The sequence below is a fragment of the Mustela erminea genome, chromosome 7 (genome assembly GCF_009829155.1).
Source record: "Mustela erminea isolate mMusErm1 chromosome 7, mMusErm1.Pri, whole genome shotgun sequence".
Taxonomy (NCBI): domain Eukaryota; kingdom Metazoa; phylum Chordata; class Mammalia; order Carnivora; family Mustelidae; genus Mustela; species Mustela erminea.
In genome coordinates this window covers 4674595-4691048 of record NC_045620.1, presented here as the reverse complement: position 1 = coordinate 4691048, position 16454 = coordinate 4674595, and the positions used below count along the sequence as shown (strand labels likewise).

At 52.5% G+C, this 16454-nt stretch overlaps 1 protein-coding gene across 2 annotated transcripts; it reads left to right on the top strand.

Annotated features, from left to right (window-relative positions):
• The first annotated feature begins 4966 nt into the window (after window positions 1-4966).
• On the top strand, window positions 4967-12849 carry C7H20orf85 (chromosome 7 C20orf85 homolog). Of its 2 annotated transcripts, none has more exons than XM_032350229.1 (4): window positions 4967-5114; window positions 6970-7051; window positions 8482-8583; window positions 12400-12849. In XM_032350229.1, exons 1-4 carry the CDS (start codon window positions 5047-5049, stop codon window positions 12559-12561), a joined length of 414 nt encoding a protein of 137 aa, XP_032206120.1. In that variant the 5' UTR covers window positions 4967-5046; the 3' UTR covers window positions 12562-12849. The 2 variants fall into 2 exon arrangements, with proteins under 2 accessions (XP_032206120.1, XP_032206121.1); XM_032350230.1 differs by having other exon boundaries at window positions 4997-5126.
• Window positions 12850-16454: the final 3605 nt, after the last annotated feature.

Below are 16454 nucleotides of genomic sequence, written 5' to 3'. Positions count from 1 at the left end.
CCTCGTCCCACATCACGCCTTCTGTGTTTAACACGCATCCCCATTGGAAAGTCTCCCGGTTTATTTGCTTACCAACCTGGAAGGTTCCTGAGGCTGGAACCAGTCCCATCTTGCCCCCCGATGGGTCCCCAGCGCCTGCTGGCTAGAGCCCAGCCCAGAGAAGAGACTCAGCAACTGTGTTGGTTAATGAATGAGTGAATGAATGACCGCTCAAAGCTGTAGCCTGCCTTAGGCGTCAACCAGTGGAGGACAGGGGAAGTCTGCCCGGTGCCCCCAGGTAAGAAAACAGATGACTGCGTTAATCTGATGGAACATTATATTGAAGACATCACCTGCCGCCCCTCCCCACCCAGTGCTCTAGTTTTCCTTCAAAACCTTCCGTCCAACTATTGTATTCCGTCTATTAGCAGAGCCCAGAGCAGCGGCTCCTCCCCGGACAGCAAAGCCCTCTCCACATTGCAAGACCAACAGGATGAAATTTCTCTGGGCCAGCAGGTCACAGGTGACGACCCCACGTGAGCTGAGTCGGTACCTGGGACGTAAAGTCACCAGCGAGACACCTGAGTTCTCCAAGCAAACGATCGCTAAGCAGACTCTTCCCGGGGCACCGGGACTTCACCGCAGGGGCTCGGTGGGAAAGCCCCGGCCACGCTCGCTCTCGACTCTGGCAGCCGCCCGAGGAGGACTCTTGGGCAATCTACCACCTTAACTTGCAAAGACCATGCGCCTTAGCCACACCTGGACCACAGCTGGTTCTTTCCCCTGGCATTCAAACAGATTTTTCACGCAGGGCTTGGGCTTCTCTCACAGCCTAAGAGTTGGCACAAGAGAAGCCAGAAAGGAAGGGGCAGGACAGAGGCAAAGAGGGAAACAAAATGTACCCTCAGCCTGGGGGCGGGGAATTGGGGGAGCCCCGTAATCGGGCCCAATGGTGAGCCAGCCCGTGGGGAGCTGGCGGCAGTGGGAGGCCTCCAGCTTTGTTCTTCCTTAGTAAAGCCCCGCGGAATGATGTTAATTGTGACTTTAGGTGTGTGGGGTGTAGACGGTCTGTAAGATAGGAGAAGAGCCCTTTGGCTGTGACCGGGGCTAACATAATGGGGGTGTAAAGACTAGAACTTTTGAGTTCCTTAAACTCCGTGAAGCCGTCAAATACCTTCCCAGCAAATTGGCACTTGCATCTCCTTGTGGTGCAGTGGGGGTGATGATCACCCGTACTGCGAGAGAGACACACCAGCTGGCGGGGACGCTGGCTGCACAAAACATTCTTTGGTTAAAAAAAAAATCATGCAATAAAAAAGAAATCTGTTTAAGCTTAAAAACTAAAAAGAAGCAGTTGGCCCCAGTTGTTGGGATGTTTTATGAAGCAACAGCAAGATGAAAAAAAATAAAAAATAAACTATCCCAGAATGCTGAGAGAGGGCCAAAAATATTAATATGCAGGAACATGGCAAACCTTCTGCAAGATGTCAATATTTCCTTTGTCCCCCACGTACAGTCAGCAAGTATGCTGACTCCGCTCTTCCCGTGGGACCTCTATGCCAGATAACACTTTTTTCCAGAAGAATAAAACTCAAGTACTAGGTAGAGAAATGGTGTCTGTCAGAGGTCCATGAGTGTCTTATTTCAAATATCATAGGGAGGGAGGCTTCCAACCCCAGAACCGGGAGAGGAGTTATTATCTGTAAAACAAGTTAAAGCCCAACCACCAGAAATAAAAAATACATTGGATCTCCTATATGCAAATGTACGCATTTGCTGAATAGGGTATGTGCACCGGCAAAGAAATCCACTGAGGAAAGGATGGTCAGATATGATACAGGATGCCCAGTGCAATTTCATTTCAGATAAGCAACACACAATTTGTTGATCGAAGTATGGTCTGGTGTAAGTGTGCTTGGTGGAAATCAAATCTCACTGGGCCTCTGATGCTTGCTGACCTGGGAAACCCTACTGACGCGGTGGGCCATGCTGATGGAAGACTGATCGACCACACCCTGGCAGGATAGCGAGTCCAGAACTCTGGCTGAAGGGGGTCCCGGGCCCTTCGCTCAGGCGGCTTCTACAGGAGGCCCCGGGGCTAGTGGCCGCTCCAGGCCTCACACGATCTGGGCCTTCCGTCAGCTTTGGCCTCCTGCCAGCAGTTTCAGGTGGAGGCACAGCAGGGCCTGACTTCCTCACAAGATGTGCCCAAAAGGGATATGGCCTGGTCAGGCCTCGCCTCTGAGAAGCCAGAGCTGGGTTCCTGCCTGGTTCTCATTTGCTGCTTAGATTGGACACCTATGGGCAAGCTCAGCTGCTGAAAATCATCCAGAGAGAGAAGGGCATCGTGACGGGTCCAAAGAGAGCAGAGGACACCCCATCCTCCTGCAGGCCCTGTCCCTGGGGAGGAAGAGCTGCCCCCCAAGCCCAGAGTTCATGCTCAGACAGGGGGGTCGAAGTTTGCTTCAAATCCTTTCCCTCCTGACTGTTGGAGCCAATATTCCTTCCACAAATGGCCGCAAAGGAATCCCTCCTCCAAGAAACTAGAGAATGCTGGGGAGCACCCCGCCAGGGTTCTGGCGAAGGCTGGCATCATGACAGTTCTGAGGCCTCAGGACGGCCCAAGGAGCTACCCCCGCTGAGTGCTCTCTTGCCTCTCCAGAGAGAAGGAGTCCTGCCCTGCAAGCTAGGGCAGCAGCCATCCACAGCCTCTTCTTCAAAACTGACATCCCCAAGAAGTGAGCCCCAGTTCTGCTCAAAGCCCCGTTCCCATCTCCCCACGCTGCCCCCCAAACCCTCTGGTCTCGGGCTGAGACAAGCGCTGACCAGCTCCTCAAGCCACGCTCCATGTGTGGTGAGTGCCCGCAGCTCTGGCAGCCCACGGAGCCCTTTACGTGTGCTCCCCCTGCCCCTCCGAAGCCTCCTAAGATCCCTACAAGTTCATCTGGCAGATGAGGACACGGGCGCAGAGATGTTAGCCAACTTGCCCGAGGTCACCCTTTTGGGACACAGCAGGGACAAGTCTTGAGGCCACATCCAGTCCCAAAGCCTGTGTTTTCAACCTCAAGATGCTCCCCATCTCCCGTCCTGACCCCACCCCCCAGGTGCTCCTGTAGGTATCTCTGAGGGGAGTTCGCAGGACTGGCAACTCCCACTCATCCCTCCATGCCTTTCCCCTTGAGCCTCCTTTCTGCTGTCACCTCGGCGGCGCGCATCTCTCCCTGACCTAGTGTGTATGTGCCTTTGTCCACGTGCTTCCTACTCTGTCTTCCCTCCGGAGACATTGGCCCCTCCCCCAAGGCAGGGACAATGACTTAGCAGGGTCTCGTCCCCTCCGAGATCCCCAGGTACATCAGAGGCGCTCAGCAAGCATTTGGAATGAATGAATTCTCAGTGCCCAGCACAGAGAGACAGTGGGTAAATGAATTTATTCTGAATTAATTATTTTAACAGAATCATCTTGGAAGCTTCCCACGGAGGGAAGCGGACTTTGATAGTCCTGCATGAGGAACCCTCCTGTCCCCGGCCGCCCGCTACTCACATCTCTTTCCAGGTCACTGACCCCCTGTTGGAAGGATGGCAGCCTCACGGAAAAGGCCAGAAAGAAAACCCCAGGCCCACCTGGACACGTGTCCACCTTGTGCCAAACCGGCCAGCCCGCCAGCTTGCTTTGGCCATGGGCATAGCGTGTTCCGCATTCACGAATCGACGCATCCTGAGGCATCCCAGGCCCTCCCTGTCCCCTCACTATTTTGGCTGAGTGGGCAAAAAGGATCACCCCAATTTGGGGCCTCTACCTAGCACCCCCAACAACCAAGAAAAGCATCACATGCCTTGAGTGTGGGGAGCATCGTTATACGAAAATATACCGTCCAAACAGCCCCATAAAGGCATAAATCTGTCGACGAGGGAGCAAGGAGGTCACGGAGAGGGCGGTCGTGAGACGCGCCAGGGAGAATCACGGACATCTGTGCCCTCTCCTAGTGGTCGCGCTAATTCTCAGGGAGCGAACCCACAGGTCGGCAGAAGCAAGCCGCCTCTGGTCGCTCAGTCCCAGGAGGCTCTGGGCACGAGCGGATCTCACACTAGCCCCCTGCCCCGTGCTGTCTGTCCGCTCACTGACATTAGACCCATTTTCCAGTTCTAGACCTATGACAGCGTGCAGTGGTGGAAGCCTTTGGGTCAATAAGTCAGTCAACAAACGATTGAGCACCCCAATTTTGAGGGGTTGGTGTTGATGGGCAGGAAGAAGAGTGTGGCTGTGCGGTGGGCAGGCCGTCTTATCTGAGTGTCACCAGGGGATTTTTCTTTCTTTTTTTTTTTTTTTAAGATTTTATTTATTTATTTGACAGATAGAGATCACAAGTTGGCAGAGAGAGAGGAGGAAGCAGGCTCCCTGCCGAGCAGAGAGTCCGATGCAGGGCTCCATCCCACAACCCTGGGATCATGACCTGAGCCGAAGGCAGAGGCTTTAACCCACTGAGCCACCCAGGCGCCCCCACCAGGGGATTTTTCTAAAGAGTGAATGCCGACAGACGTGCATGCATTCTCCTGAAGCCACGGACAGGGGTACTCAGAACAGCACCGCGGTGGCCAAAAACTGGGGCCCCAAACAGTCTGCGACAGGATGGAGTCCTCCTCGGGAGTGGAACCGAACGGTGATCATTTCCTTATCTAGGCGGGGGTCGCAGGGGTGTGTTCCTGGGACAGAATGCATGAAGCTTGGTACCCTTCAGATCCGTACACTTGTCCGTGTGCATACGTGCCTCCCATGTAGGCCTAAATTTTAAAGGGACCGGGGTGTTAGGTGTTGAGGTTTCCCCAGGGCTTCCCACGCAGAAGGGGGGCTTCTGCCCCCAGGGCCAGCCAGGTGGGCAGGGAGGAGGGCGAGGGGCTCAGAGGTGCAGAGGCTGGCAGCAGGCACAAGGACGCGCCCCGCCCCGCGCCAGGTGCAGCGCCAGCCTCCGCCTCCGCGTCCCGCGTTGCTGGGCAACCGGTCTCCCTGGCGACGAGAGACGCTGAGCCCCGGCCTGGTGCGTGCTGCTGGCGCCCCGAGCCCCAGCCCCCATGGCGCAGAAACCTCTCAGCACCGCTGCGGCCGAGCGCATGAACCTCGTGGCCCAGGACGAGATCTGGTAAATGCCCAGGTGGGCTGGGCCGTTCCCACCTCAAGGGCACATACCTGGCGGCCTCAGTTTCCCCTCCGAGTCCTGGAGGTGGTCGACCTTCGGGCGCAGAGGACAGTGCGCTGGAGGTGGTCGGGGCGATGTTAGGGACGTGAGCGCGACCAGAAAGGCTTTCTCCCTCTTCTCTCTGGCGCACAGCTAAGGATGAAAGATAACTACATCTGGCTTCACAACCATCTGCAAAGCTTTGCTTGTTGAGAGCCGACTAAAATGTTATTTTTAAGATTTACCGAATTTTTTTATAAAAAGGAAAACAAAAATCTTAATATTTGTTCAATTTGAATGAGAGATAAATAAGCCTTTTACAGTCTCTTGATTCTCCTTCTTTTTAAACTGGTAAGAAATTTTAACTTAAAAAATCCTTTTTCTAAAAGACTTATATTGGGCAGACATTTGTAATGGATGTTTTTATTTGACATTCTATTGAATTGCTAAATATACCATTTCTTTGTTAACCAATATGGGAGGTTACTAATTTGGATGCAAGTAAGTAAAGTTTAGTAGCAGTAAAGCAGAGCTGCTTACTTCTTAAACTTGAGTTCTCTTATTTGCCATCTATCTGATTTTTACCATTTCCTTGTAAAACCTGTGTTAACCTCTTCATATTTTTCTTTAAACTGGCTTTGTTTCACTCAAATTTATTTTTATAGGAAACTTTGTGTCACACTTGTCAACGGAAAGCCAGTCTCATTTGGCATAAAATATACAACTATTAATCTTTTTAATCTTTGTCTTTATCCAAGTACCTCCTACTTGGATATGTACAAAATCACCATAGCAGGTATGTTCTGTCAGTATAAAATGACCCTTCCTCCCTTCTCCACCAGATGAACTCCTATGCATCCTTCAAGACCCAAATAAGATGGCCCATCCCCTGTGAAGAGAGTTGGTTCAGCCTTCAGACTATTTTTCGGTCCAATGTCCAAAGTGGCTATTGAGTCCTTAAAATGTGACTGGTCCAAATTGGAATGAACTGCAAATGTGAAATACATACCAGATTTCAAAGATTTCACACCCCCAAAAAGTAATAGTAAAAATGAATTTTTTTTTTTGAACTGTGGCTGCTAGAAAGTTGTTAATTATGTACACGGCTGGTGTTTGCGCTCACATTACATCTCCATTAGACTAGACTCTGGTTTAGACGCTCAGTGCCCAGGACAAAAAGCTCGTTGAGGGACCTCCAAAACTTTGAGACACTGGGAGATGGGGGTGGGGGGCAGATACTGATTTCCAAAATGGGAAAAGAAACTTGACGATCAACGAGTGAATGTTAAATTAGACGTTTGCAAAATGCAACACACCAGCTCTCAACTAGCAGGTAATTATATAAAAATAATATTGAATGCGGAGCAAAAGCAGGGCCAGGATTAGGGCGGGGCAAGTGTGGTCCCCTAGTGGGCAAATTTAAGGAGGGCTCATTCTCAAGGTCATGCAAGTGCTCGCTCTGCACTTGCAGGACCCTGGGAGGCTGCACTCCCTTAAATTTTGCACCCCAGAAACCTCACTCACCCCACCTCACTCACTTCACCAAAATGAAGAGTCTTGTCCCTAGACGGCCCCTCAGGCAGACCCAGCCCCCAGGCCCCTTTTCTCCCCAGCGTGCCCCCAACCAGGACCTTCTTTTGACACCTGTCTCCCTCAAGGGGCTCTTGCTCCCTCTAGCACCCAACTCCCTTCCTGGTGCAGAGTCATCATTCAATCAATGGGCATTAAAAATATGTAAAATGTTCCCCAGGGGACGGTAGGGTTTGCTACTTTGACCTTTTTCAAATACCGTCCAGCACTTGGGAACTTTGTTTTTCAGGAAATACCGCCTGAAGTCTGAAACTGAAGCACGACAAAACTGGGCCCAGAACTGGGGATTTTTAACAACCCCTCTCAAGGAGGTAAATATAAATTTGATAAGCCCAGAGGTTATTGAATTGATTATTTCAAGGAATGAATGATAAGGAGGCATAGACTTCCCAAGAATAAAGTTAGTGTTGCATACGAAGACCGCTAACTGAAACCTACAGGCTCCGTCCTTTCCCTAATTTATTGAGCACCTACTACATGCCAGGCGTCCTCCAGGTACTTCATCGGAACCAGTTCATTTAATCTGCACAGCAACCCTGGCACAGAGAAGGGGGCTGTTTTATGCTTGTTTTGTAGATTGGGAAATTGAGCTCAGAGAGTTGCGAAGTCCTATAACTAACAAAGGGAGACACCAAAAGGAGAAGCCGGTCTGTCTGATTCCAGGGCCACTTGGCCTCGGGCTGCCCCATCGGCAAGAGGGAAGAGAGTCCTCAGCTGCCTCCCTGGGCGATGGGGAAGTCCAGATGGGATGAGAAGTAGAAGCCAGGTGGCTGTGTGAGGGATTACTGGGAAGATGTTCTTGGTATTTTCCTAAGCCAGCTGGGTAACTAGAGCAGGAAGAAGACCAGGTGAAATGAATAGGGAGCCGTAGGGTCCAGCCCCACGCAGGAGGAGCCCCCATCAGCCCAGCGCGGTTCCCATTGTTCACAAGAGTCCAGAAATCCCCACGTTTACATGAAATCTGAGTCTAGAACAGTGGCTCCGTTGTATAAAACACCATGCAGATAGCAAATGCCAGTATGGGCTTCAGTGGGACGGCGGCCACCAGACTCCAACCTTTCCAACCAGCTCCAGGACATGACACCCAGAAGGCACATTTCCCTGGAGGGACGCAGAACCACATAAGACTTGCGTAATTCAAAATATTCCCGATTCAAGGCAGCATAACCCCACTTGTAATTCAACCCCATCCCCCCATCTTTGAAATATGCCATTCTTAATGAGGTTTTTTTAATACTTACAGAGTTATACAACTTGAAATGTTATGCATAAAATGAGTCCTTATTAATATAAAATGCATAAAAAGAGTCTATATTAATATTCCTTATATGTAATTAAATTGGGATTTCAAAGAGTTCGAAATTGCTTTAAAAATTAAAAGGGGGGTGAGGTGGGAGCTCTCCTCTAATATTTTAAAGATTGGCCCTAAAACCTTGTTGGCAATTATTTATTTGAGTCCGTAACCTGTGAAATTTTCTCCAATTATGAGTCAGGAGCGTAAATTAGCAGGTTGCCAAAGGTGGTAGAGGACACAGCGGTGGGTAGCTGTACCGGGAGCCTGAGCGAACCCACTAGCCGGTCCCCGCTCGGCCCCTTTCTTACTGTGGGGTTACACCAAGCTACGGAAGGTTTCTCAGCGTGGCTTAGGTCACCTGCAAAGTGCCGCGTTCTGGGGGGTGATGCAGAGAAGCCTCCCACTAACCTTAGTCTGACGCGGCCCGTCTCTGGGGTTATGTTGCAGCTGCTCGAGGGTGAAGAAGAACCCCCCACCCCAAAGCCCAAAATCGAGCTTCCGGAGCGGTTCCGCATCCGGCCCGTGACCCCGGTGGAGAAATACATCAAGGTTCGCAAAGTCATTTTGAATCCTTGTTTTCCTAAGTAAGAAGTAAGGGTGTTTGCTCCAGGGGCACAAAGCCAACCGCCGAAGGTAAGAACAGAGTGGCAGCCGGCAGGGGGGAGGCCAGTTTCCACAGCCTTTCCGAGCCCTTCGGCGGGGAGCCCAGCGGGTTACAGGTCTCAACACAGGCAGGAGTCTCGGCGTTCAGCTCTGCAGAAGCGGAAGGAAGCCAGGAGAATGACGGGGTCGGGCCAGTCGTTCAGCAGATATTAACAGGGGCTGGGCTCTGGGCTCAGACTGTTCAGACCCAAACCCTGCTTGCTGGCTCACCTCCCCGGTGGTCTTGCACGTGACGCAATGGCTCCATGTCCCCTTTTCCCGTGTACAGTGGGGGTTCACAAAAGCACCTACTTCGGCAAGTGGTGTCAGGGTTCTGTGGGATAATGCCTATAGAAGGATCTGGAACCGTCTCTGGCACTTTTAGGAGCGCTAGGGACGGCTGGCTGTTAGCAGGTGCCAGGGACTCGGTGGGGTCAACAGTGGCAAACAAGAAGACGAGACTCCAGCCCACAAGTCTGGGTTGGGGGCGGGGAGGTGGGAGGAGAGGCCACCATGAAACACGAAATGCATCAAAATTGGGGTCTTCTTTAAGATCTCATTTAATTATTTTAGAGAGAGCACGTGCACGTGCCCAAGAGAGAGAGCATGAGTGGGGGAGGCAGAGGGAGAGGGAGAAGCAGACGCCCTGCTGAGCAGGGGGCCAGACATGGGGCTCAATCCCAGGACCCCAGGATCAGGATCCTGAACTGAAGGCAGATGCTTCACCGACTGAGCCACCCAGGACCCCCCAACAACAATACTGTCATTTGCTATGTTAGACGCCATGGAGATGAGAGACAGGTGAGGTTTTGGAGAGCAACAGGGGAAGGGCTGGTGCCCATGGAGCTGCGGACTGAAGGATGATAAGGATCCAGCCCTGGAAAGGCTTTCCAGACAAAGAGAAGAGCACATACAAAGACCCTGAGGCAGAGCAAAGCTTGGTATATTTCAGGGGCAGCAAGGGATGCCATGAGGCTGGAGCTCAGTGAGCCGGGGGTGGGTCAGAGTGGGAAGGGAAGGGAGATGGATGGAGACAAGGGCAGGGCCAAATCCCACTGGACCTTGGGGCCAGAGGAAGGAGTTGAGCCTAGTCTGCAATGGGAAATCAGTGCTGCGACATGGTGAGGACTGCCTTTCTGAAAGATCCCTGTGATTGCCAAGTGAGCCACCGGCAATCCCACAGGGGTGAAGACTTGATGGTCTTCCCACCTTTGACCAGTCAGCCATAGACATGGGTCAGATGCCTCTAGAAATTGCTGAGCTGGGTACATCCCCAGGCCTGCCTCCATGGGCCTGTGATTTTGGTCCTGGATTTTGCCCTCTGACAGGCTACAGACAAAGCAGTTCTGTGTCTTGATGGGAAGAAGGGATGAAAACTCACACCAAAGGTGGCCAGGGTTGGGAGGAGGTAGGCTCTGCGAATTTTCTTTTCTTGATGCATTCGGGGTCTGACAGAGTGACTGACAAACGTGAGTGCTCTGTGGAGAGTGCTTAGTGCTGAGTGCTCAGTGGAGAGTGCTTGGTGGAGTGTTTGGTGGAGAGTGCTCAGCGGTGAGTGCTCGGTGGAGAGTGCTCTGTGGAGACCATGCTTGTTGAAGAGTGCTTGGTGGAGAGTGCTCGGTGGGGAGTGCTCGGTGTTGAGTGCTCAGTGGAGAGTGCTTGGTGAAGACCATGCTCGGTGGAGAGAGCTCGGCGGAGAGTGCTCGGTGGAGAGTGCTCGGCAGTGAGTGCTCGGCGGAGAGTGCTTGGTGGAGACCATGCTCGGTGGAGAGTGCTCAGTGGACAGTGCTCGGCGGTGAGTGCTCGGTGGAGAGTGCCCGGCAGGTGCACGTCTGATGGCTGAATGAACGACTATGCTCCACTGAGATATGCTGAGAATGTCTTCCCCTAGACTATCCAGCAGTACAGATTCACTGATATTTTAGAAAAACAGCAAAATAATAAATTAAAATAATATATGCCTGACCGTGGTTAGCATCTTAGGGAGCTCCTTCTGGATGTCTCACGATGCCTCTGTCTAACGCCCACAAAAATGCTGGCTCTCATTACTGGGTCGTGGTTGCTCACCGTACTAAGTACTTTATGTGGTCATCTTGTCTTTACCGCAACCCTAGAAATAGATGTAATCACGGCCAAACCCCCTTTGTCCCAGGAAAACTGAAGCAGAGGGCCTCGGGGACAAGGACCTTGGTCCAGGTACTGAATGTCCTTCCTTGCTGAAGAAACGGTCCCCTTCTTCCTCCTCCCATCCCTTCTTTGGATGGCTAGAGCCTTTAAAATCCATCTGTTTCAATAGGTGTCCTCTACCCCAAAAGGCATGTTCTGAAAAGCCTCGCCCCCAGACTCTCGGTTTCCCACGCCCCCTTCCAGAGACCGGATAGGCACAGGCCAGCGTGCTGTGTGGCTTTTTCGCCTTCTTTCCCTTGCTGCACTAATTATACCATATTTTGTGTATTTTCTGCACCTTTTTTCTCTTAGCAGTTTCTGTTCAACACGTCCCGTCTCAGAACACACTGACCTGCCCCGTGTCTTAGACTCAGATACGACGAGGCTGTCTTAGCACCAGTGCTGGGAGTTCCATTGCAGGTCGAAGGATGTTTGCATTTTCGTTTTAGGTAGATAATTGCTCTAGTCGCCCTTCACCGACAACGAACCAGCCTGGTCTCCCACAAGGCCCTGGTCAACAGCGTGTTTTCATCTCTGCTAACCCAGTGCATGAAAGCGGGCATCCCAGGGCGGTTTTCCCCCGCATCTCCCTTACTGGCTGGAGGCAGACTTGGAAGGGAGTCTGTGTCCCAAGGAACCGTCTGGACAGGCGGGGAAGTGCCAGCCCCTCCCGCATTTGTTGGTGACCTTCCCTGAATGTGGCCTCTCGGGAGATTAATTTTAGCGGTTCATCAAGAACATATGTTTGGGGGCTTTGTGTGCCAGTGGCCAGGACGCCCCCCACCGCCGCTGCCTCGCGCACGACCCCTTGTGCTGAGGTCACACTCATCATCCCAGACATCCGAAACCGCTCCGTCGCGGTCCTCCTGTTCGAACAAATATCCCCCGGTGTCTTCCTTCAGATTGCCCTGTGAGAGCAGAACAGAGAACATCGTTCCGAACGGAAGGGGAGAAGCAGCCTGAACATTTGCCCTCATTTTCCAAGTATTTCAAGTCTGTCCAAGGAATTGACAAATGCAACTGTGTTTCTTTCATCTCAGGCAGAACCTCGTTTCCCTTTGGGTTTTAATTAAATCCCGTTGCTTTTCATTCCGTGGTCCCTACCGTTTGGGGCGCGCGTGGGTGTGCACGTCCGTGTACCATGAAGCCTTCTGAGCCAAACCGGCCGAGTCCGAAGTGTCAGGATCCCATCAGACGACATTGCTCTGGGTTTTATAGAGGGCGGTGTGAACTGTAGTGTGCGATATTTCTACACCTCCCTTTTTTCCCCCTTTCTACTCTTCTGTCAAATGAAAATTATTTCACTGGAGGTCGTGAATGGACGTGTTAAGCGTGACCAGATAAAGAAACACATGTGGCGTCCGTGACTTTTGCGGGGAGAAGGGAGTCTCAGGATCCAGCTCATCGGAGTGGGCTTGCCTTGGGCGCCCCTTCCTTCGGGATATTTTCTTTTCTGTCTTTTCCCCCTCAGGCCTCCCACGCCGATCCTGAGGCCTCGTGGACAACCCTCATGTCACTGTGGCCCCGGGTGGCTAAACCCCTGCCTTTCCGTTCCAGGTCCTTCCGTCCCCCCCAGTCCCGAAGACGACCCAGGGCTTCATCGGCTGGAGATCCGGGGTGCCGGGCCTGAACAAGTGTCTAGAGCATGATTATGAGATCAGAAGCTGCAAGGGGGCGTATGCCAGAGAGCTAGGCTGGCCGAAACAAGGCATCCACTGAGTCCAGACGGTCGGCGGGCCCCGGGCAAGAGTGGGTCGACCACCAGGCACCCAGTGTCCACACCCAGGAAGAGGGGCGACCCCTGGGGTCCCTCTGCAGATGGAGTTCCCCTCCTCACTTGCTCAGCGGATGTTGCAAAGAACAGGAAATAGCTCTTCAACCCTCCCTTCCAGAACATTCTCGTCACGCACTGATTCTTGGCTTATATAACGAATAAGGCAAAATAAATGCTCTGGTTTTTTTTTTATATGCTTTGGGAATTCTAAGTATGGTTTTTCAAAAGAACAACGTGATTTAATTTTAAAAACAAAATTTTGTCTAGGTCTTTTACTGCTTTTGATCCTATACCTCTCACCCCCTGGTTGTAACAAGATTGTTGATGGGGTCTCTGCACCCAGGTGGTCCTGGACCTGCTTTTCAGGAGAAACAGAGAGTTCGGTTGATGCCTCGATCCTCCTTCCCCGGATATTTGCAGGAAGACAACAGCTTTAAAGGCAGAAATGAGCCCAAGGTTTGCCACTGAGTATAGATTTCCTGGAAAGGTTGGGTCTCGCAGGCTCTGTTAAAACCTACCCACGCCCCCTTACCTGTCCTGGCCACATTGTCACAGCACAGATGGCCGCCGAGCTGGCCAGCCAGGCCGTCTTCCTTCCGCTATAGACATTTAACATTAACTTTGAGGCTTTGATCCGGGTGCTACAAATGAGGGACGGACACATGGCGAGAGGGCCAGGAGGAAGAGCCGGCATGGCTACAGGCCCCTCCCCACCAGACCCCAAGGAGCAAGAAGGGAGAGCGTTTGGTAGAAGTTTCTGGAAGCTGGTTTGTGTAGGTTTCTGAGTAGCAGAGCTCGATGTCTTCGTCAGAGCTGGAGTGGGCACAGGGTGGGTTCCTCCCTCGGTACTTGACTGGGCCCAGGGGCACTTCTGTGGGGTGCAGTCCGCCCACGCAACCCATCCACCCAGACTTCTCCTGTTGACCTTCCTATCCCGGTGTGGACGGACCAGCTTTACCAATCCAAGAATCCCTCATCTAGAACCTTCCCCCGACCTCGAGCACTGGCCTCTCTAGCAGGCTTCCAGATGGATTCCGTGACATTGAGGGCACCAGATAGCAGGGGGGACAGAAGTCCTGCTGAATCTGGGCTATCCCCTGTTGGGGGGGCTCAGAGCCTCTAAGTCCTAGAAGCCCCGGGCCGAAGAGCCTCTCGTGTTCAGAGACGTTGTTCTCTGTAAATCTCCGGAATGTGACCGCAGTGAGCAGCCTTCTTGCTCCGCGGTGCTGGCTGCAGACCCCTTCCAAGCCAGCTCCTCGGGTACTAAGAACAGAGCCACCACAGCAAGACTTACCCCCAGCCACCTAGTTGGCTCTCTGTCCCCCCAGGGCCCTCCCCCAACCCAGGTTGCCCCCTGGGAAAGCCAGAAGGCAAGAGAAGCAGCCCCTTTAGGAAGCCTTGTTATCCCCTCGGAGCGGGGCGCCCACACCAAGCCCCTGCCACGGGGGCCCCCAGAGCCCCCCAGAAGTCCCACAGTCACCATGGCTCACATCCCACCTGCCACCCCAGACCACACATTTGAAGGAGAAATGTCAGAGCTCTTTAAGGGTTGAGAAAAAGAGAAGCAAGCTGTTACAGGTGCAGCTGGGCCCCCCATGCCCCCTTAAAAAGAGGTCAAAATCCTAACCTCTTGAACCTGTGAATGTGACCCGTAATAGAAAATAGCATCATTGCAGATGTAAATAGTTGGACGGAGAGCAGTCATCCTGGAGGAGGGTAGGCCCTTAATCCGGTAGGGTGGGTGTCCTCGTAGCAGGAGGAGAAGGACATGTGAAAGACAGACAGGCAGGGGAGGAGGCCACAGGGTGACGGCAGAAACCAGAGCAACATGTCGACAAACCAAGGAAGGCCACGGGTTGCCGGCAAACCATGGGAAGCCAGGAAGAGACAATTGGAAGGGCTCTATCCTGCAGGTGTCAGAGGGGGCACAGTCCTGCTGACCATGACTGTGGACCTTCAGCCTCTTCTGTTCCTCTAGGGACCCCCGGGGGTTGGGGAGGGGTCCTTCAGGGTGCAGGCCAGGAGGTGAGAACAGTTCGGGGCACAGGGTGCCACCCCCTCTCCTGCCCAGAAAACACCCTCCTCCGATCCCGTGTCTCTCACTGGTCTTGACCCAGGCCTGTCTCCGTGAGAACAGATCACGTGGCCCGTGCAACTCCCAAGATGTTTCCAATCACCCTGGTGTAGACTAAACACGCGATGCGTGGCCAAGCCCGTCCCTTTGCAGACCTAATGTTTTGGCATCTTGGTGATCCCTGCAAGCGAGGTCTCTGCTCTTGAAGAAACCCGGGGGGGTGATTGGGATCAGATGCCACCACTGGCTGAGCGGAGCAGCCGGGAAGGGTGACGGTGCGGCTCTGATCATCCGAGCCCACCAGGATCGCGGCTCTGCCTAACCGCCAGGCGTGGGGCAGCAGATACCTGCGGGCTGGGATGGGCTGCCGGGGGCAGGTGCTGCTCTTCGTTCTAATTCTAATTCCTCCTCATAAAACAAATCTGAGAGCCATCTTCCATTGCGTGCATGCCCGTAACGGTTTGGCAGCAAAAAAGACGGGCTCCCTTGACCTGTCTGGACTCCTGCAGGCATCCTGACCAAGCCGGGACAGGGATTCAACACGCCTGGCTCGACTCCTCTGAAACTTGCCGGTGTGATTTTAATTCTGATTTTAACTGACCGGTCTATGTGGACCGGCAGCCTGACTTTAGCAAGACGGGTCAGTGGATGCTGTCGACACAGATGCCCTGGGCAGGGCTGAGCAGGCCACCCCGCCACGAGGACAAGCCTCCAGAAAGGCCACAAGCCAGGGCTGTGAAGGTTTTTGAAGCTGTCGTGCCTCTCACGTCCGCTGGGTACTGTTGGAGGCGATGAGTACTTCCAGCGTCATGCCACGTCTGCTCAACTCCAGTTTCTTGAGAGAAGAAACATCTGAGAGATCCGCCCTCATGCACGGTGGCTGGGAACGCACACTGATCCAGCCGCCGTGGAAAACAGTGTGGAGGTGCCTCAAAAATTTCAAAACAGAACTGCCATATGACCCAGCAAGCCTGCGTCTGGCTCTATAGACCAAGGAAACAAAATCTCCATCTCGAAGAGCTATCTGCGCCCCCATGCCAATTGTAGCATTAATTATGAGAGCCAAGATACGGAAATATGCTAAGTGGCCATCAAGAGATGAACAGATAAGGAAGATGCGAGGTGTGTTCGCATATGCCACTCGCGACAGCGTGGATGGACCTTGAGGGCATCACGCTAAGTGATGGAGGCAGACAGAGAAAGACAAACACTAGCATCTCCCTTCTCTGGACTCCAAAGGAAGCACACTCGCTGAAACCGAGAACAGATTGGTGGCGGTCAGGGAAAGAAGGGGTGAAGGGTGTCAAAGCGTATAAACTTCCCGTTATAAAATAAATACATTACAGGGACGGCAGGTACAGCACGGGGGTGATAAGTTCTAAAAAATTCTTTTAAAAGAGCGGAAGAGGGCGCCTGGGTGGCTCAGTGGGTTAAAGCCTCTGCCTTCGGCTCAGGTCATGATTCCAGGGTCCTGGATCAAGCCCTGCATCGGGCTCTCTGCTCAGCAGGGAGCCTGCTTCTTCCCTCTCTCTCTGCCTGCCTCTCTGCCTACTTGTGATCTCTGTCTGTCAAATAAATAAATTAAATTAAATTAAATTAAAAATAAATAAATAAATAAAAGAGCGGAAGAGACTCCAAGTCTGAAGGCGCACATACCCTTTGGACAATGAGAACACAAAGACATTGACGTCTCTAGGAAACTATTTGGTGCTTTTTGCTACTCCTTAATTTAAATGTAGCTTTACTGCAGGTTTGTGGACACGC

What these genes read in the sequence shown, in the direction of transcription:
- C7H20orf85 (XM_032350229.1), top strand. Translation starts at nt 5,047, where the DNA reads ATGGCGCAGAAACCTCTCAGCACCGCTGCGGCCGAGCGCATGAACCTC. An exon ending in TAACAACCCCTCTCAAGGAG is followed by an intron (nt 7,052 to 8,481) that starts GTAAATATAAAT and finishes GTTATGTTGCAG; the next exon opens with CTGCTCGAGGGTGAAGAAGA. An exon ending in CGGTGGAGAAATACATCAAG is followed by an intron (nt 8,584 to 12,399) that starts GTTCGCAAAGTC and finishes TTTCCGTTCCAG; the next exon opens with GTCCTTCCGTCCCCCCCAGT.